This window comes from Danaus plexippus, chromosome Z (assembly GCF_018135715.1).
Source record: "Danaus plexippus chromosome Z, MEX_DaPlex, whole genome shotgun sequence".
Taxonomy (NCBI): domain Eukaryota; kingdom Metazoa; phylum Arthropoda; class Insecta; order Lepidoptera; family Nymphalidae; genus Danaus; species Danaus plexippus.
Window position 1 is genome coordinate 5,546,237 of NC_083559.1, and position 21,408 is coordinate 5,567,644.

Sequence of the window (21,408 nt, forward strand, 5' to 3'; positions counted from 1 at the left end):
TTAAAAAATAAGGTAAGGTAACCAAGTCAAGTAGTATAAAATAACAATATTAACACATGTCATTTTAAAGTGCTTTAAGCTTATTGCACTACTTAAAATGTGCTCGAGCCACTCTGATTTACAGAGTGACCCTTGGTAGTAACCATCCGTACGGCGCGATACAGACGACCACTACAAATTTGTCGAAAATTGCGTACTAGCTGGGGAGTAAGTTTAATGATCGGAATGATTAAACTAAATTGTACGTCTTAATAGTTAGGAATTATTCATTTCTAAAATTCTGAATGCAATCCACATAAAAAACTTTAAAAAAATACGCAAACGAAAATTAGCTAATTCACACAAAAAAACTTGTTAAAAGGCAAAAAATTGGTTTTCATGCCTTCATTAAATACAAATAGAAATTTTGAAGGTAGTTATTTATGGCCGCAGAAAATATCGCCATATTTTTTATTTTTTTCCATTAACGTATTAGGTTACACATTAGTATATAGGTAAATAGCTTTTTAGTATTAATTTGATATGAACGGATATCCTTGCTCGTATGAATTTTAAAAATCTGATTAAATCCACATATTCTATTCTGCTTGTGCAATAATCTTAGAGATTATCTGAAATACTCTGCTGGTTTTAGTCAGTGGAATATACAGGTAAAGTAAAATATTAATTTGAAAATAACTTATTTTAAAATCCATATACATTAGTGAAAAAGTGTAAACAAATCATTGGAATTCGTTTTTAATTATAATATAGTAAATCTTATAAAACAACCTCGGTTTTGTAGACTATCATAAAAACTCATAAGGTTTATTTTGCCTGTCATTAGTTTAAAAAAAAGCACAGAGCTATTACGAAAAATAATCAACAGAAGTTTTACATTCTCTTTAATTAATAATACATTTCCGGTTTTTTTTTTCCAATTATGTATTTGTTTTTCTTTTACTTCCTCGTACGTCGCTCAACTTATTAATCCGCTCCACGGCTGTCGGCTTTTAAATAGCCACTCATTTTATTATCCTCGCTCTTTTGTCTTATAAGATTTTGTGCTTTTGTTCAAAGATATTAAAATATAAGTAATGGGATTTTAATTAAAATATCCAGTTAGCGTGTTTAATAATCACTAAGGTCCTTATTATCTAACTACTGGCACTAAATTTCTTAGCTGTAGATGCTTTGTGTCTTGGCGTTATGAGAATCGTTGTAGAAAGTATCTACATTTAATGTGAAGGTCCTCAATTACGGACTAAATAAAGAAAACAACATAAAAGATAAATTTATGACTCGTAAGGGGAATTTGTAGAGGTTAATATAAAAAAAATATAATTAAGAGCATATCTTATTTCGAAATTCTCTGATTTTCCGGTTGCAAAATTACTATTTCAATATTTGCATTATCACATAGTTCTTAAAAGCTAAGGTAATCCGACACAATTTTTCCTATTTAAGTTCGTACTTTTTACTCCCGAAACTAAATTATTATTTCCATAACTAGAGCATTTTTGCTTTGGCGGATTGGTAAAAATGTACGAAACAACGCGATTTACTTTTTATTTCAAAGGCTACTTTTTAGCCATTTTAGAAACTTAATTGAATGGGAACTTTTTCATACGCTTAAGCTTTTCACATTTGGAATAATGGGAATTAAATTTAAAAAATGTTTTTTTTTTCTATGGGTCTGAGCACGCAAAATTCAGTGTTTATTTCTCTAATGGCATTTTATTGATGTAAAGTTGAATAAATAATATAGTAATTAACATTATGCTTTAGCGGACAACGATGTTTACGAGCTTAGAATTTGCCTAAGGGAGGGTGAGTAACTGCGTAGGGCATTTAAAAATAAATTGTCCAAACGTAAGCCAGGTTAGAACGTTCAGTCGTCGCGTATTGAGAAACTTCAGATGCGATTGACGTTTAAAATATGGCAAAAACATCTTTTAGGGGCCGAAAATAATCCCTAGCGCGCGTGCATTTAAATGATCAAGCCTAAGGCTAGCAAAAAGCATACGTTTTCAAACGCCAAATGCACACTTTCTATCTTTTTTCCAAAAATACGAACCCAGCTTTTAAAATAGATTCTCATCCAGACATGTTTGAAATGCTATTTTGGTCGTTACATGACTCGTGTATGCGGACATGCATCTAATTAAACAATAGTATTAGATTTAAGAAGTAAAAGAAAAGAATAAGGTAATTTGAAAATATACGCTCACTTTAAGTGAAAATATTTAATTGTTGGATAGAGGTAGCTAGAAGTTGAATATCATTAAATGGTTTTCTATTTTGCTCTTTTGCCATTGCCCAAGACTGACTGTGAACAATCCTTTAGACTGAATCACAAAATAACAAATAGTTCTTTCAGCATTTCGATTATTTCAAATAATAATATATATTTCAAATATATACATTTCAATAATAATAAAAAAAAACTGTATCGTTTTTACGTATAAAATATAATATTTTATTTGGCAATCTTTGATTAACTTTTAGTAAATATTGAACTTCTCACAAACGTATTTATCAAAAAACATTTTTTTGTAAGACGTAGATATTCGATTGACGGTTGTTGATGCAACATTGAATACTGGTAGAATTTTAAAAAAGGAATTCCTCTTTTTTACCTTAATCTCGACAAATAAATCTATTTGATCTTTCTTAGTACAAGTATTTTATTCTTAATTTATTGAGATTTTTTTATCAATTAACTGTTAAAAAAAATTCGAAACAGGCACAATATGTACATACTTAAATAAATACAAACACCCGTAGTCAGAAAAATATTGCTATGTCAATGTGACATGCTATATTAGTACAATATGTTTGTTTAGAATATAAGAACGGTTCAAATTCAATAAAAATCTTACTAAAAAATAAAACGTTTCTTTTGGTTTTTTTGGTAGAAGTCCTAGAAAAGGTCAAATCGATATATTATTAATATTTTAGTATTACTAACCTCAAGAGGAAAATTTTGCATAAAAAATGTTGTTGCAAAATTTAAGTGATGGCAAGGACATCAGAAAGTTCATGCGTTTATAAAATTCAATGAAAGCTGGTAGTTATTGATCGACGGGCGGTTTTAGACACTGGGCTTACAGGGTGCGAAAATTAACATACTCACCCTCATAGCAAAATAAAAGTTTAATGTACCATCAACAAATAAATAAATATAAAAGCCAACCTGTAAAAAATTTAAAAGAAATAGTTTTACAGACGAGTTTTATACTAAGCAAAACTTTGGTGTAACGGTCCATAAGATCTCAGGTCTAACTACATTGTAGATTGTGATCTCAATCCTTTGTATAATTTTTATTCAACTTCTTAACTACAAGAAAACTCTAAAATAATTGTGTGCGAACAGAAAATTCTATGCCAATGATGCTGCAGTTAAGTCTATGATAGTTATACTATTTTGCAGTATCAGTTTGTTTTGTCTATGACAATTTATTAATTTCATTATGTACATTTAAACGACCTATTACAGCGCGTTATGCATCGAATGTCTATCTCAATAAGTAAGTTTTTCATCTAAGTAGAACCTGCTAAATATCGAAAAAAAATTTTTTAACTCAACAAATCTAAGCAAAATATATATCAAGGCAAGCCAATTTTAATATCAAATTCAAAGATAGCACACAGACAAGCTAAGAATTTAATAAAATAACTAAAGTTTATTTTTCACGCGATGTAACGCAACTCAAATTTAAGTAGCAATTTATGGAACGTGTTTATATAGAATAAGCGGAAATGTACATTTAATCCGACCCTCCGCGTAAATTGGAATAGCGCGGTTTCCTTTTCCCTCTCTGACGTATTTATTTGTATCTGTGTATGAAGATTTGAAAAGAGTCAACATTATTAAAATGTATAATTATTCTTTTAACTAATATTATGTATAAGTAGGTATTTATTTTTATTTCAACTCAATAAGTTAAAAAAAATTTGTGTATGAAATATGCTAAAATTATGAATGGAATCCTTTGAAATGTTACGATGGACTAAGTCTTTTATTTGTTCACTTTTCGGTTCCTTAAAATATTCGCGAATTGAACTTATCGTGCTTGACCTTTAGCATATGATCCCTCTTTTTTATTCGTTCCCAGCTCTCAAGTACACTCAGAGTTACAAATGTATTCTATAGTTATTTTTAATAATTATAAATGCCGGCGTGGAAAGGGCTGTCGGAAATGGGAGCAGCTTGATAGAGGGGTGTCTTAAAAAGAATGTTAGTCAAGAAGCTTTTCAAGGATGAGCAATTGACTGACCACGACTTATTTAAAACATATAAGAACATCAACAAAAAGATGATTCAACTTGTTAATTTCAATAAAAATAGCAAGTACATAGCTGTGACAAGAATGACGTGAAGTTCTTTTTTTTCTATACCAAACACAATCGTAGCAATAACTGGTTCGTCGATTCCGATTAGCAAATTACAAATGCATTGTTCCTGGAATAATGTTTGCCGACTTAAAATCCCTTTTAAAGCAGAGAAGAATTTAGTATTTTTTTTTATTAAAAAAGTTTTGGTATTGTTGCATTTTTTAAATTTAAATAGAAAAATTTTAAAGATAATAGAAGTAATTTACAGAATTTTTTTACCCTATTGTATAACGATTTGAAATTTTTAACCTAAAACCGTCGCTGCTACATAACGTTCTATAAAATTAAGAACGTTTAATTTTATCAATAAATTATTCTATACAGATGACAAGAACACAAAACATATTGATTTAATTAAAAATCAGGCTGGTAAAATACTACTTATAACTAACCACTCTATTAATGACTTTTATATTTTGTGTTTTTTTCACCTGTATAGTAAAGTTCCTTTTAATAATTATTCATGTAGGTATATATCTATTATATTCTGTTGTATAAACGATGTCTGAGCTGAAAAACCAACAATCGAACGTTTCCTCTTGAATTATATTTTCCAAAAACGTCAAGCTCACTTTGAAATTTACGGCAAGTAGGTTTTACATCTGAACTTGTTTTCTTTTAAATTGTTGCTGTAAGTAATGTATAACTTGTCAAATCGGTAAATAGACTGTTGATAATGGTTTATCTAAATTAAAAGTTAAAGTAATGGATTTCAACTGTACCTATCTAACATAACATCTATCTAATATTGACTACCATCAACATAATGAATATTAATAATAGTTAACATTTAAACATATTCTAATTACATATAGTTCATTTCAATAAAATTTGGCAATATTCTAAACAAAGCAATTGACCACGATTACTCCGTTCTTACGTACAATTGAATGTCAGTCCTGATAATAATTGCATCTCAAGGAACCCACCACTGTTTTTAACAATCTTTTCATCATCGAAAAACTGTGTATATATTTTATAAAATACTTTTGAACACGAAAATTTATTGCGTTTGTCAAATTGACACGATCATGTTTTACTCATCAAATTCTATTTGTCTTTAAAAAGTTGTACATGATCAATATACAATGAACTAGTTTCAAAGTTAGAAATGTATAGCTGACTGGTTGCACTCTGTTCCTCCTTAAGGCGGTAAATAAGATTTTGGATTTTTAAATTTTTTTTTTCGATCGTATGAAAAGTATCCTGTCCTTCACCTGGTTCCCAAAATCAGTCTTGTTCTTGCAAAAATGCAAAAACAAGACCAGGACTAAGACCAGGTGTATTAATGCAAAGACCAAGACAGACTGTGCAAGATTTAAGCAAGAACAAGACCAAGCCTGCAAGACTCTTGCGTCTTGCAGTTAAGACAGCGGGTCGTTTCAGGGAGTAAGTACAGGAGTTCGGGGTATACGCTTAAGGACTTTATGAGGCGCAAAAAGTATTTGTTTTTTTTTTTGGAGAATTGGACTTATGCGAATTACGAACACTAGATACCGTAAACAAACGTACAAAGCGAATGAAAATATCCATTCAAAGAAAAGAGCGCATCCCTAGTTTAGACTATCGGCATTGTGTGTGATATTGAGCGGTGCCTTGTCGGCATCATCAAAGGTCAAGTAGTGAACTCTCATATTTGCTGCTCTAATTTTGCAGCTATTCGGAAGTACAAGGTCAAGATACAGGTGCGGCGGCTTTTGTTGCGCATACAAACAATCATCGCCGCAGCGCCGCACGCACTATATTTGACACCGTTTGATTGCCACCACAGAGTAAAAGTGTTCCAAAGTAATCGAATAATATAGGAAGCGTGCAATAATATTTATGTACTGTTTAGGAGCAGGAATATAATAATATATGAGAGAACTGATTGAATATATATATATATATATATATATATATATATATATATATATATATATATATATATATATTTATATATATATTGATATATTGACTGTTGCATCACAATATATTATTTACTTGTAAAATACAATCAAGTTCTTTAAAATATGTCTATATTCAATGACATTAATTTTTGTTCTACATGTTTAAATCATGTTTTAGTACATTGAAAATTATTTAATTAAAACATTTATTAAGAAACAGACCTACTCCCGCAGGACACAGTTGATAACTCAGTTGGTTAGTTAGAGATCATCGGCACTTATTGCTTAGGTCGTGGGGTCAAACCCCAACCGGAGTCAGTTGATTTTTTTAATTTCTCTTAAAATGTTTAGACAATTATTAATTTGGTTGGTCTTTATCGCGCCTATATTAATTCAAGCTCAAAATGTACCTACTTTGTTGCGTTGTTCTAATATCTAAAGTAACATTTAATTAATAGCGACAGGCTAATAGGTAATTGCAAGACTTACAAGACTCTTGCTGCAAAACCTAGACCAAGACCAATACCAGGTGTATTAATGCAAGACCAAGACCAAGACCAAGACTGGCCAAGTCTCGTCTTTTTCTTGCATTTGGGCAACACTAGATCTTAACTATCTCTCCGCCAATTTTCAGCATAACCCGTAAAGCCGATCTTAAGTTATAAATAGTGTAATTAACACGATTTTCTTTTACATATAAAGATATTTATAATTATTATTATTTGAATTGTGACGACGCGAATATTGACCGCTATCCAAGAGTACCTTACATCCCACCAGTAAATACTTAGCAGTTCCAACTGCCTTCCCACAAACAGAGCACGTTTTTTCGTTTCTTTACTCCTTACTAATTTACTCTGATCTGGGAGTGTCGGTTGGAAGGCATTGAGATAAAATTTTAGCATTGCTGGCGACCTATCATTGAGTGCGCCGTTTTTGGTGCTATTGGGAAACAAAAATCTACTATTTGTAGCCACTCGTTTTGCATTTCTAAACACAATAAAAAAAGCCCACTAATAAAAAAAATGTATAAATATAAGTATTTATTATAATAACAAAGTATTTTTAATATAAATACTTTAATATAACAATTAAGATTAGTATCTTTCACATAACTAGGGGCATAGACAAGTCTCTGTCAATATCAGCTGATCACGTTTGTTTACAAGAATATAATTCTACAATAATGAACTATACTCAAGTTTTGTATGCCTAACCAAGTTGCATATTGATACTACATATAAAGCGCTGTTTTTGATTTATAATTCACATTATAGTATTAGCGTGGGCTATCGAATCAAAATCAAGAAAGTATTTGTATTAAATTATTCGCCTATTAATTATTTATTCAAAACGTGAATGTATAATGACTGACTTAGCTCCTAATTTTTAATTTAATTTTGTCACCGGAATAATGTGTTGTATCCTCGGATAAGTAGTATATAATTGTGTAATGTCATTTGCGATCGTAAATGGGGCATAGAAGGGTGTGAGGGGTGGTGGGGCTGTGATCTGAATTCTGATCCTAGTTGTTGCCCCTAGGCATTTACTATTAGTGCGTGAACAATCCCCTCCACGAAGCTATATACATATGCACCTCCTCTGCCCATATCCCCACATTCGCTTTTGAACACGGGCTTTCAAATACGTTTAGCAACTGATCATTTCTATTAGTTACTTCTTGGCTATTACAATATACATATATGAATAAATTGAATTAATAATTGTTGAATTACAAAAATGTATTCTATGGTTACAAAAAATGTCATGTTTTCTTTAGATTTGATCCAACATGAAATTCATGAAATACATCTTCTTGAAAATTAAATTTAGCGGTGCAGGTTTTGTAACAGAATCAAGTATATATTTTATTTGTAAAAGACCAACTGAAAGCCTGCATTTTTTGATATTGCTTAAACATTAACAAATTTTGCATAAAATAGATAATAATAAATTAATCAATACATATTATAAAACAAAGTCCCTCGCCGCGTCTGTCGGTCCGTTCGCGATAAACGGAAAAACTACTGCACCGATTATCAAACAGTTATCACCACTCGATAGCGTGATTCTCGAGGAAGGTTTTGGTATATAATTTGTTAAGGTTTTGCATTTACTTGTGTGTATATTAACGATATTTGTTGAAGATGTCGGGAAAACTTGACCCGTCTGAGAGCTTTTAACGAAAACGCTGCCTAAAGTCTTTGATATATAACAAAGTAATATATGGTGGAATTGTGTATCTTATATAGGTCTACAGAAAAGTCCCCGGTGGTATATGTCTATACCTTAAGGATAACATACTATATTCATTTTACAACCTTTAAAAATTGGCATTCCTAAAGCGTTTATTGGAAAGCTATTTACATAAATACGGTATTAAGTCTTGTCAAAATAAACTACTTTGTTTTCAAGCCTACATCAGTATCTGTAAATTACTTTTTAAATCATTTAGATCGGGAGTACCATTTCAAAGTTATCATAAAATAAGTTTAATAATTCTCAAAATTAATTATTCTATTTAATATTTTTTGCAAAGAGCCCCTTGCGAAGCCGGAGTAGGTACGTAGTATTTAATAAATACTAATCTAACATGTGATTAAATATTAAACCTCTCACAAAGTCATTGAATGTGCGGAGCTCTCAAATCCGGATAGTGCTTGGTTACATCAAATGAAACCTAAATGCAACGTAATAACGTAGTTATCTTTCATCTCGATTAAATCCTTTACGATCCGTTCGAGGAACGCATATATAAAAATAGCCGGACGGAGGATTTGTTATTATATGTTGTGTATAATTCAAAGTGCGTATTCCAAACATTGATTGGCATACAATCGGAACAAAATGAAAAACTGATAAAATAGAACCCACATTTATAGGGAAAAAATAATTGTTAATTTTTACAAAAATAACAAAAGTAAACTGTATTTATTTTTAACTATTCATAGGAGGCTACTGATTCCAGCTATATCAGATAAAGTTTAGTTTCTCGCTACTTTCCTTCGCTTCCTACAAAGTTGTATGCAATATTTGCGTCCCTTCTCGTCTACATCCTTTGCGACTTTAATCAGTTCAAACGTAGTCGGTTAGGTTGTAGGAAGCCAATTGGAATGCAATCTGATGGAGGAAAGGGGGAGGAGGAGAGTTTAAAAGTCTAACAATAGTGCATCAGATCTTAGTGGCTTGAGTTGTATTAGATAAAGGGATTCAGAGAAAAAATGAATGGATAGACCAATACAGACTGAATAAGAGAATCGAGGTAAAAGGAAATAGAAATAAAATTAAGACCAATAGAGTCTTGATATTTTTGATCGAAGCTCAACTTTCTATTTCAAATTAAATAAATATCGGAAGCCGTAAAGTAAAGTCTCTCGAGACATTTATGCAAGCCAATCTTTTCTGTATCTGGCTCTAAGGCTGATTGCATTTCTCAGAATTTCTTTCAGGCACCGCAAGGTTTCTCTTCATCAAAAGAATACAATAATTAAGGAAGCAAAAATAGATATGTTGACAATATCAATTGGGTTGATATTGATTGGGTACCCAGGAACTATTAATAATACCAGATATTTCCTAGAACTACGAATGAAATAATATTGAAAAAGCTTCGTGGAGTTGTATTTTTAGTTTATGCTTTTGACTGATATTAAAAAGTAGCTCTTGTTACCCTAAAACAACAATATCAACTGTTGAAGTAACTCACAGCGAAAATAAATTGTCTATTCTGTCATTTTTAACTTCAATTAACTATTAATCCCAACAGTGGGCCTACCACAATATATTTTAGTATTAATCCTTATATTTTAATAGGATTTCTTCATTCAAAGGACAGGATTATTAAATCGTTTATATAATGTCATATAGCTGATATATAGTTTTATGAAGCAAATTTTACAAAGAAGTAATAAACATCTGTGGATAATTAATAATTTACGGTAAAAATAATAATAGCCACCAGTGGATAAGATTATTGTTTAGTCATAACCTAGTTGTTTATTCAGTACAAAGCTATTTCCACCTTCAACTCAATTCGATTTACTATTTTCCAATCTCGCCTGTTCGTTTCCCTTCTGCATTACCTATGACCTAAAAAAAATTCTTAAAATTTTATCGTGTTATATATTGTTTTAAATTTAAATTAATGTTTATAATTTTTTGAAGATATATTACCAACGTTATAAAACAAGTGAAGGCCTTAAATTAAATTAATTGAAAAGAACCAATAATATAAAAACTGGGTTTTAGTAATAACAATGCATTATGTATGAGTTTTTCAAACTAAGGTTAAAGGTATTCTGCCTGAAACATTTTTTATGATGGAATCATTGGACATAAAACTTTATAATAGAAGAAGTTTTAAGGGTTTCTATTAGACGAATTTTACGCAACGGCCTGAAATTTCTACAATAACAATTATATTTTCTACATAATTATATGGTTTTGCTTTCAAAATTGTCGAGGCACAAAAATGTAACATTTTGTCATTTCTTTGTAATTTATCTAACCTCTTCTAGCATTGGTGTTTGTTGAAGAGCTTCAAAGTTGTCAGTTTAACACTTTAATTAATACCATTTCAGGCAACTTTTTTTATATTCTTTTCCTTGTTATATTCATTACTTGCTTATACAATAACAAACTATATAATGGCTACTTCGCAGCTTTACCCACGGGCATGTAGGAGTATAACATTTTGTCCGTCTGACATTTATGCTAAGAATAATTTTAACATAAAAATAAACTCCGTATCTTTAGTTTGTAAGATCAAATATAATTAACCATAAACCTTTTCATTTATAAAAACCTTAGACTTTCATCTTTATTTGAGAAATGGTTGATTGCAAAGTTGTTTTAAATGTGTGACTTCCTAAAATTGTAACATACGGATCTGGTAATAATATGTATAGGTGGGAGAGATCTAAATTATCCAAGCTATACATACATATATACCTACATATATTTAAAAGTCCCAAAAAATATCTAAATCGTCAATCAACGAAGATTTGTATTTTAAATTCCTTTTATCAACTCCACCTTTAATCTAAAATTCAGAGTTCAGACCTATAAAATTTTCTAGGATAAAACTATTATGGAAAAAGTTTAATAAAAATTGTAGGGTCGTCTTCTGATGAGGGATTTTGGAGAAATATCCTCAATTTTGAATGACTAACTTCACTTTAGTTGCATGATACATATATACAAGTTGGTACGATGTGCGTGTGACGCAGAGGCGCGGGCGGCCACGTGCGGCTGTAGCGTTGCTTGGCGACGTGCGGGCCCCGGGCCCCTGGTCGCGGGTCGCGGGCGCCGGGACGTTACATTCTTAGTCCGCCCGCGTCCCTCGCCCGCACCCATAGCCACGGACGCCGGCTACGTCTCTCGAGTACGACCAGTCCGCACGGAGCGCTCAACCGAACGTTGTGTACGGCGCTTTTTCTGCGCGCACTGACAGCCGCACTTGACGGCGTGTGCTCTTTTATCGCTAGCCGATCTCAATTAATTTAGGGTTTCCCAAAAGAAAAACCTATTTGACGAAATGGACGAGGATCTGTCTCAGAGTGCTTCCGGAGGCGCTTCTCCAACTTACGACGAAAGGTATGCAATACACTTCCCTTACTTTTAGTATTTAACATCCCGCTTTCCCCGTATGCTTCGGCGAATTCCGGCAACTTTTTAGTAACTTGTGTGTTAAAGACCTATAGTTTCTTGATCACCGCCTACGCTAACATTAAATTTACGTTCATAGTATCAAAACAAAACGGTACGGTAATTATTCAAATTACAACAAACTGTGAAATTAATATTTATTGTAGTTTTTTTTTTAACTTAAACATTTTGATAAATGACTAACCAAGATAACTGAAGTTAAGATAAGCTACTGGAATAAATCATTGTTATTATGACCTTTTTTGGTTGTTATGATTGTTTATATATAAGATATATAACATGTGCAATAACCTTAATTATATGTATATGGTTTTTACTACCTATATTTCTATAAAATTATGGCATAAATAAAATATTAAAGTTATGTTATGGACAATATTAAACTTTTTAATTTGCGAATTTTTAATCACAATTTTGTGCATATTTATCATGCCCTAGTCTAGATTGTTGTATGTAGTAATTGCTAAATAAATATGTATAAGCATGGTATTTGTACGATGCTAAATTATCTCGACGAATGAATTCTCGAGAGTTGTTTAAAAAAAAAATCTTATAAATATTTCATCTTTAAAAAATTAATATGATACAGTAAATTTCTTTTACCTTCTATCGTATTTGCAATCGATACTATTTAATCAATTAGGGTTAATTATTAATCCCTTTTTTTTTTCGAAGTACAATAATCTCCTCCAAAATTTATTAATGAGCTTTTGATGAATAGTAAAGGCAAAGCTTTACTCATGAATTTTAATTACACATTGAGCCACCTCTTCGTTCGTCCGTACGTAAAAAGATTGTAACTACTTCACTATATATGCTATCTTTTTCCACCGAACTTGTGAATTTTAATTTAGGCCAGGTATCTGAAAGTGGGCGAATTTTTCTTTCTCAATTAAAAATAAGAATTTTAAAGATAACGTGCTTTTAAAAATAAATATGGAATAGCCTCTCTGGGTACCCCATCAAGACATTATTTTTGATCTATTTATTATCAAATATTGCTTCTAAATTCTAACATAAAGTATTTTTTTGTATTTACATATTTCAATTCGTTGTATGGCCACAACAGCAGTAGTAATATAATAGAAAAAAATATTATATAATTATAAAGTTATCAAAAATAATAATAATTTAACTCGACATTTAAGGTATAGTGTTCTATCATATTTCAAAAAACGCAGACACAGTATTTTTGATTACATCAGTAATTTTAAACTGAGATATATAAAAAAAATACTTAAGATAAGCTGTGCCCGCGGTATCGTCTGCTCATCAAATTTATATTTTTTAATGGTAAGAATATAAAATATAAAAATTCCTAAAGTACTTAGCCAGCCTTTATGTCAGGGACAGTCCGTCAGACCAGCCGAAACAAACAAACAGACAAAAATCGTAGTAATGTTTTGGTATCCATGCGCAAAATATAGTTAAAAGCGGTGTTGTTAACATATTTAATAAACAGACAGGACAATAGTAAAATTGCTAACAGTATGAAAGAAATATATGTAAGAAATAATAAATGTTACCTTTTATGTTGTCTGGTTCATGGTTGTATGTTGGATTGTTTTCATATAACCGCACTCATCATTTGAAGTACAACTTATTTTGGAACTTTTCAATCTGCTTAATAAGGATTCCTCTTCTTGGTAACTCAACAAGCGGGTAAGGAAAACGAGGAAACAGCTAGCTCGTCGACGTTTTCATAAGAAGATGTCAAAGCGTCAAAAGCTGTCGAATCTGAAATGATTTCGTTTTAAATCTTTTTGTATACGTATTTTAAAGAAACCTGTTTCAATTTCCTCACTTAAATTATTTAAACATTATACAAGAGTAGAGAAATATATTTCGAGTATATGTTAATATAAAATATATATCAATACATATTATAAAACAAAGTCCCTCGCCGCGTCTGTCTGTTCGCGATAAACGGAAAAACTACTTCACCGATTATCAAACAGTTATCACCACTCGATAGCGTGATTCTCGAGGAAGGTTTTGGTATATAATTTAAGGTTTTGCATTTACTTGTGTGTATATTAACGATATTTGTTGAAGATGTCGGGAAAACTTGACCCGTCTGAGAGCTTGTAACGAAAACGCTGCCTAAAGTCTTTGATATATCACAAAGTAATATATAGTGGAATTGTGTATCTTATATAGGTCTACAGAAAAGTCCCCGGTGGTATATATCTATACCTTAAGGATAACAAACTATATTCATTTTACAACCTTTAAAAATTGGTATTCCTAAAGCGTTTATTGGAAAGCTATTTACATAAATAGGGTATTAAGTCTTGTCAAAATAAACTACTTCGTATTCAAGCCTACATCAGCATCTGTAAATTACTTTTTAAAACATTTAAATCGGGCGTACCATTTGAAAGTTATCATAAGTTTAATAATTCTCAAAATTAATTATTCTATTTTATATTTTTTGTAAAGAGCCTGTGCGAAACCGGGGTAGTAAGTTGTAAAGAGATTTAGCCGTTATACCTCTCGCTCCTACTTCTACCGCGTACAAATCCAAAACGAACCTATTTCTAGTGAGTTCGTTAGTGAGCTCGTTGGCCTTGATGGTTTGGTCTTTGGGGGATGTTGTTTTCTAAGGAACCGTAAGCTCTATTATCACAGTGCACTTTAAAATTCGCGAACAAAAAAATATGTCCGGTCTGGACGTCGAGGCACAAATATCCTCTGGGATTTTACATTGCTTCTCATACGTATCCATCATTACAGTCCAATCCGAAGCCGCTTTAATGATAGAGTAAGGCTTGACGTTTGATTTTGTAGCCCTAGTGCCTTCTCTCACAAAACTTGATCGCTGGTTTGTGGTTACTTTTTTCGCTGTTGCTACCGAAACAATAACCGCCTCACGTATGATTTCTAAAACCCTATCATTTGGAATACATTGCGATTAAATTTTTGCAGTGCTGGCGACAAATACAATCCAACCTACTTTGTTTGTGCTCCTATCATAAACTGTATATGGAATTGAAGTCTTGACTGTAGCTTTGGGACATATTTGTCATTTGGAAGTGATGTAACGACTTCACCTTGGGATTTCCCCAGGATGTGTCTCTTGGAAACTTGAGCTCCGATGGCATTTTTAGATTCATGCCAAAATTATTGCGTTCGACGAATCAGCCGATAACGCGAGCCCGAGCTACAACTTCAACACCTTTGAAGCTTGCATGTAACTTCGATAAAAGGGTTCTCTGTTTAATACCTCATATAATTTTATAAAATACCAAAAACTACATACACCAACAAATGCATACCCATACGAGTACACATAAGATTTGACAGGATATTGTTGATGAGCAAATTAAGAATATATACTTGAATTAAAGAAGTTGAACTTGAATAGCGACATAATAATAAAAAGAACTATTTAAAAATACCAACAGTTTTGGAGCAATAAATTTCCACCGAAATCAAAATTATAATTTTCACTGTTATCGTAAAATATATGCTATGGTAAATAGTTTTTGCCTGGGAAATAATCAATTTGTAGTAACTTTTGGAAGGTAAATTGAGTAAACCTATTTGAATCTTTAAAGTTAAGGTTCCCGCACTAGATGTAGGAGGACAACATTGATGGAGTTATAAATAAATAAATAAATAAATATATATATATATATATACATATATAAAGAAAAAATTACATTTCTTAGCAAGGCATGTTTGATTTTGTAGCCCTAGTGCCTTCTCTCACAAAACATATTTATTGCTTGTTTCTTTTTGCGCTCTGGCTGCCGAAAGACTAACCGCTTCACGTATGATTTGTAAAACGCTAATATTGACCGCTATCTAGTAGTACTCTACATCCCACCAGCAAATGCTTAGCAGTTCCAACTGCCGACGCGCAGATGCAAGTTTTTTCGGTACCTTTACCCCATCTTACTAAATTACTCTGATATGGGAGAGTCGTCTGGAACGTATTGAGATACAATTTTAGCAATGCTGGCGACCAATCATGAATTAAGGTGCGCCATTTTAGTGCTAATGGGATGCAAAAATCTCTACCATTCGTTCTGCATTTCTAAACTCATTGCATGGATCTTATATTTATCATTCTCGTCTTGCCGAATAAAAGACTTCAATACGAGAATATCCGTATCTTTGGCCTTCTTACTTGATCCTAACCCTCCTTTGTTACTTTGTGCTCCTATCATATACTGCTTATGGAAATGAAGTCTTGACTTAACTCTGGGGCATTTTTCTCTTTTGGGAGCGATGTTACCACGTCAAAATGGGATTTCCTCAGGATATATCTCTTGGAAACTGTCAGGTATTTATTGAGCTCCGATGGCCTTTTTAGACTCATCCCAAAACTATAGCGATCCCTGAATAAAGCTGACGAATATGCCGGAAGTGCGCACCAGAGCCACAACTTCAAAACTTTTGACGCTTGCATCTAACTTTGACAAAAAGGTTTTATTAAAATCATATCATAGATGAGGAAAGGCCAATTCAAACGTGATATTATGTAATTATCTTAGATCTAAGCTTTTTTGACGATACTTATTAGTTGGTTATCGATCTTGTTGAGATCGTCCAAAAAACTTTCTATTCTATCTTCTATTCCTTCTAAGGATGGGGTACGATCTATATTATCTATCTTACGACCGAGAAATTTAAAAGGAGCATTTTCGTAACCGTAGATCGTATGTGGTATATTTTGTATTTCGCCTACCGAGACACAGACAGTGACTTTTACTTTTTTTTATCCTCAATCCATCCAACTAGTCGCAGAATTTATCCACTTCATCCAATAATACCTGACAGTGTTTGGGTTTACGCGTCAGTATTGCGAGATCGTCAGCGAAGGCTAAAAATGGATTCTGTGTATTTATTGTTGAACTTGAACCGATACCCCCATTTTTTCTCGTTGCTTATTAGCTTATTTACTAAAATATTAATAACAATATTAAGTATTATTGGAGACAAACAACAACCTTGAAAGAATCCCACATTGTAACTCAAAATTTTTGAAACGCTTCTTTAGTTATTATAGAAAACTTTAATTTTGAATAATATGACACTATTAATATCACTAACTAGTGTTGGATAGTTATACCATTTTAGCATATAATAGCATTAATTCATGTTGTATCGACCCGAACGCATTCTCTAAGTCTATCGAACAAACTGTAATTAGCCTCTTGCTTTTACTAGCATCTTTCTTCCTTGACCAGATTTTACCTATACTTTTTTAAGATGTTTACGAACCGATGAACATTTTAAAGACTATATATGGGGTACCATCGGGTCCTGATGCAGATTTAGACGTTTTTCTCTTAATCTGATAACTTATTTCCTCTATCGTTTGTGGAATGCTGTGGAAGTCGACGTGAGTAAATTCAGGTTTTTGTCCGTCCGGATCTCTATATACTCTGAAACTTTTTGGTACTTCATATGTGCTTTTAAAATGGTCTCGTAAATTTGTTCCTTTGTCAAGAGAAGCTTTTCGCTTTCTTAAAAATGCTTTTCGAATACTCAAAAGGGTTTTTATCAAAATCTACTTCCTGTTTTGCCGGTCAAAATTATATTCCTTGATTTAACCTTAACGTCCTAGCTAGCCCTAGCCCTAGCTAGTTGATGACTAAGGTGATTGTCGCCTAGGCATTTGGCTATACGTTGATTTTTTGTTAATTGCAATTTTTTCCTCCTCATTTTAATCTTGAAAGAATTGTCTTTGTTTTTGCGAGAGAAACGATTTTGAGGTGGATATTGCTTATTAGGCAGTATTTTGGAAAGTATTTACTTGCGACTTCAATTCCTCTTTCATCGTCAACTTTTCAAGTCGATTGTTTTATATTTGGAATGCTAAGAGTTGTCCGGATTTCAATGGGCTCCTGGTACTTTCCAGTTAATGGTTCACCATGTGATACCTGAGGGTCAACTCTATCCAAAGTGAAAGATTGTTTTGCCCGGTCAAAATTATTATGATATTGTGCGTCTTGGGCCGATCTTCCTTGAATTAATTTTAGGATCGACCTTAACGCCCTAGCTAGCTGGTGAATTTTCGCCTAGGGTTTTGGCTATACGTAGATTTTTTATTAATTCCCGTTTTTTTCCTCAATTATTGTAAAAGAAAGAACAATAATCAAATCGACCACATTAAAGTTGTGATAACGTAATCTACTAAAAGTGAATGAGAAGTTAATTTATTGTCATAAATATAAAAGGTTTTAATCTCTTGACTCTTTATCTCTGCCACAAGCCCCGGTGACAAAAGGTGACACTCATTTAAGATAATACAAAATGTAGTGAAATTCAGACTAAAGATATAATAATAATAATATGTATTAAAATTGAATGTCGTTAACTTAAGTTTTGTAACAAAGAAAACAATAATAATAAGCAATAATCAAGCACTTTTGTTGCGGGGTTCCCTTTTAAACATTCTATTTTGACTTTGTTCCACGTTGTTCATACCTTGTTCAAACGGCGGGTCTACCTGATCGGTTTGCGATTTGTTTTGTACGATACCGCACCACCGCTTTGTGGGGTAAGGCGGGTTATTCAAAATTTATTCTTATTTTTGTTGCTACAAGGACAATAACTTGATAACTACGCTGCGTCTATAAACACTCAATGAATGAACACCCCATTCTCTGTAGGGTACTTATACATAGGTTATTTTTCATCTCCATTCGGTGAACTTTGGGACAAAAATCGGAAGGTATCTAAAATCTATTATTTTCAAGAAAGTTTTTTTTCTTAGTTAATTTTATAATTAAATTATATTAAAATTCGATTTTGTTTCCTTTTATTATTTCTTAAATGTACTATTTTGATTTGTTCAACATTATTTATTCACATATGAACACATTGACCACTTTGAGTTCACAAGCAAGCTTTCCGGTTACATGTGAGATTTGATGGGTAGAATTAGCGGCTGCAAAAATCAAAGAGGACGTCATCAAGGTGACATGACAACAACTGTATGGTTTACAATAGAATCGTCAAAACCGTATAGAACAACATCAAATACCTACAACATGCGGTTCCCAAAGTGAACAATAGTAGAGCTCTGAAAGGCGACAAGTAAGAATCAATCGGATTTCTTACAAAGTAAAGTCCAGTTTATTATTATCTCAGTTGAGCAGAGCGACTGTTTGTTCACCTGGCGTTGTATCACAAACATTCTTGATACTTTCTAAACATAAGATATAGGCACAGATTGCTTGAATTGAATCCAGGTTTTTTGTTGCGTTGAATGGAAATCGAAACATCAGATAACAAACGATAGCAGTGGGATATAATTGTTGTAATAATAACTGTTGACCAACAGTTACTAACTTTTGTGAACCCTACCTTGCCTTTATGAATAATAAAAAGGCAAGTAATGGGAATAGTATTGTGTTGAAAGGACAAATGATATAGAGTGTTCTCCTCGTTGTCAGTTAGATATTGAGCTTTAAAATATGGCGAAGCTTTCATTGTCTCTTATTACTTACCTACAAAGGATAAGAATCAAAAAACAAAAGTTGCTAAAGTTCTAAAATAGTAATAATAATAATCGCCGCTGTTGGTGTGTGAAGAAAGTTAGTTATATTTGAGCGGTATTTATAATAAAATTTCGTAAACTAATTTCCTTCAGAACAATCTAAATAAGAAAACCAAGATCAGTTCGGATTGCGAAATAGAAGACTAATATTTTTTTATAAATTATTGAAATTTTGCGTTTAAAAAATATATATAATCAATTGCACTTGATGAGAAAAGTACAGGTCTGCAAAATTGTCTGAATGTTACTTGAAAGCTTCCTAATGAGATCAATCAGCCGTGTGGGTGTTATGAATTGGTGTCATTAATTTGTTTGTTATTTGATTAGAAGCTTATTGTAAAAAAAAATAACCGTTGAATAGTGTAGTTTGTTTAGTGTGTTATTTTAGGAATGTGCATACATAGATTTCTCCAATCAGTTAGCCCTGCTCTACAGAAAATCATTCTTTTGTAATTAGCAAATGATTTCCAAAATATTTGAATATGTCACGTTAATGTTTTTCTTATATATACTACTAACATGTTCAGATTTCAATATTAAATAACGAATTCCATTGAATCTTAGAAAAATGTTTTAATGTTTAATAATAATCGACGATTAATAAACTTTATTAGAATAAATATTTCGAACGTGGACTGAAAGTAAAATTCAAATTCAATTTCTCTCCGCTTGAGGAACTGGATTGTATAACAGTTTATTCGGATTTTCAACGATAAATTCCAATATTTATCTAATCCCTTAACTTAATTAATTATGTGAGCTATATTTAGAGTTCATCATTTACTGTAAATAACGAAACATTCTCAAATTATTATTATAGTTTGTTTAATATTTCTAAGATTCTTTTCTTATTTCTTTTTTCAGATTCTCTATAAATATATAGTTGTGCTGTAAATCATATGCACACACCTAGTGTGATGAATACGCGATGTTATTGTTTCTACGAAATTTTTCATTAGAAAATTTGCTTATTTTCTTTAATATTGAGATCTTTTTAACTTAATATTCTTACATATCTTAATTGTTTTCCAATAAGTATGTTTTCAACATAATGGTGAAAACCCGTTCATGCGTTGTATTTACTGCATATTTCTCAACTTTTGAATAAGCTAATAGTGGTGTACTCACTGACTTAAAATTTTACAAACGTAGTTTGGTCTAGTTGTCTAGAAATATACAGATGAATCGTTTCTAAAGGGTGAAAACTGAAAAGCCAGCCATACAACAATTTTGTAGATTTGTTTATTTGTAATAGTGTTTTTAAATTTAAAGGAATGCGTTTCCTTGTAGATAATTATTTGTTTATTTCAATAATCACAAAAGCTTTTTGTACCAACACCTCACTCACTAAGGTCAAAGATTTCTTTGTCGAGATCATAAAAAAAATAATATGTACCCGATTATCACAAATGTGTTTACTTAGTTTTATATTTTTGAACTTAATGGAATAATAAATATTAAAAAAAATAAGCTTCCATTATTTCAGGCAGTTCGATCCAAATATTTACGAGTCACAGGCGATAAACAAAGTAATGTTTGCTAGTATATTCTGTAGGAATGTCCTTGATGCATGAATTGTAAATTTATTGTTGCTTACTTGAATAATGTACACTGTTACATATCAGTGTCAAAGATTATACAAGTATATGCAATTTGACTACCAATTGTATTAATACAATCGCTTCAACTATGATCAACACATTATTGTAAACAATGACATTTGTAAAACGCAATTGTCAATTCTATTAATCTCGTACAACCGTTGAGCGTTAAAAATTTATTATAAACCTATTGTTAAAATAATTATTGAATATTGAACTACCGTTCCACTATGGATTAGGTACTGTATGGCGCAAATGCAGGCGTATTCTAAAGAGCCTTTGCAACTGTTGCACTTTATGGAGTTCGTTGACATCGTTGTTAATATTGAAATTTTATAAGAGCATTGTAGTTGAATAA

General features: G+C 31.8%; 2 protein-coding genes across 5 annotated transcripts in view; one reads left to right on the top strand and one right to left on the bottom strand.

Annotated features, from left to right (window-relative positions):
* The window catches only part of LOC116777766 (zinc finger protein ZFP2-like), an 81,734-nt gene that overhangs the window by 53,745 nt on the left and 6,581 nt on the right, over positions 1–21,408 (bottom strand). For all 4 annotated transcript variants that reach the window (XM_061526596.1, XM_061526598.1, XM_061526595.1 and 1 more), the window contains one exon: positions 13,460–13,670. The gene's annotated coding sequence lies outside the window, so the exon portion shown is untranslated. The remainder of the gene's footprint in view (positions 1–13,459; positions 13,671–21,408) is intronic.
* The window catches only part of LOC116777823 (insulin-like growth factor 2 mRNA-binding protein 1), a 31,043-nt gene continuing 21,300 nt past the window's right edge, over positions 11,666–21,408 (top strand). Inside the window, exon 1 of the mRNA XM_032671559.2 lies at positions 11,666–11,861. Within this exon, the coding sequence (XP_032527450.1) occupies positions 11,803–11,861 (59 nt within the window). The 5' untranslated portion in view covers positions 11,666–11,802. The remainder of the gene's footprint in view (positions 11,862–21,408) is intronic.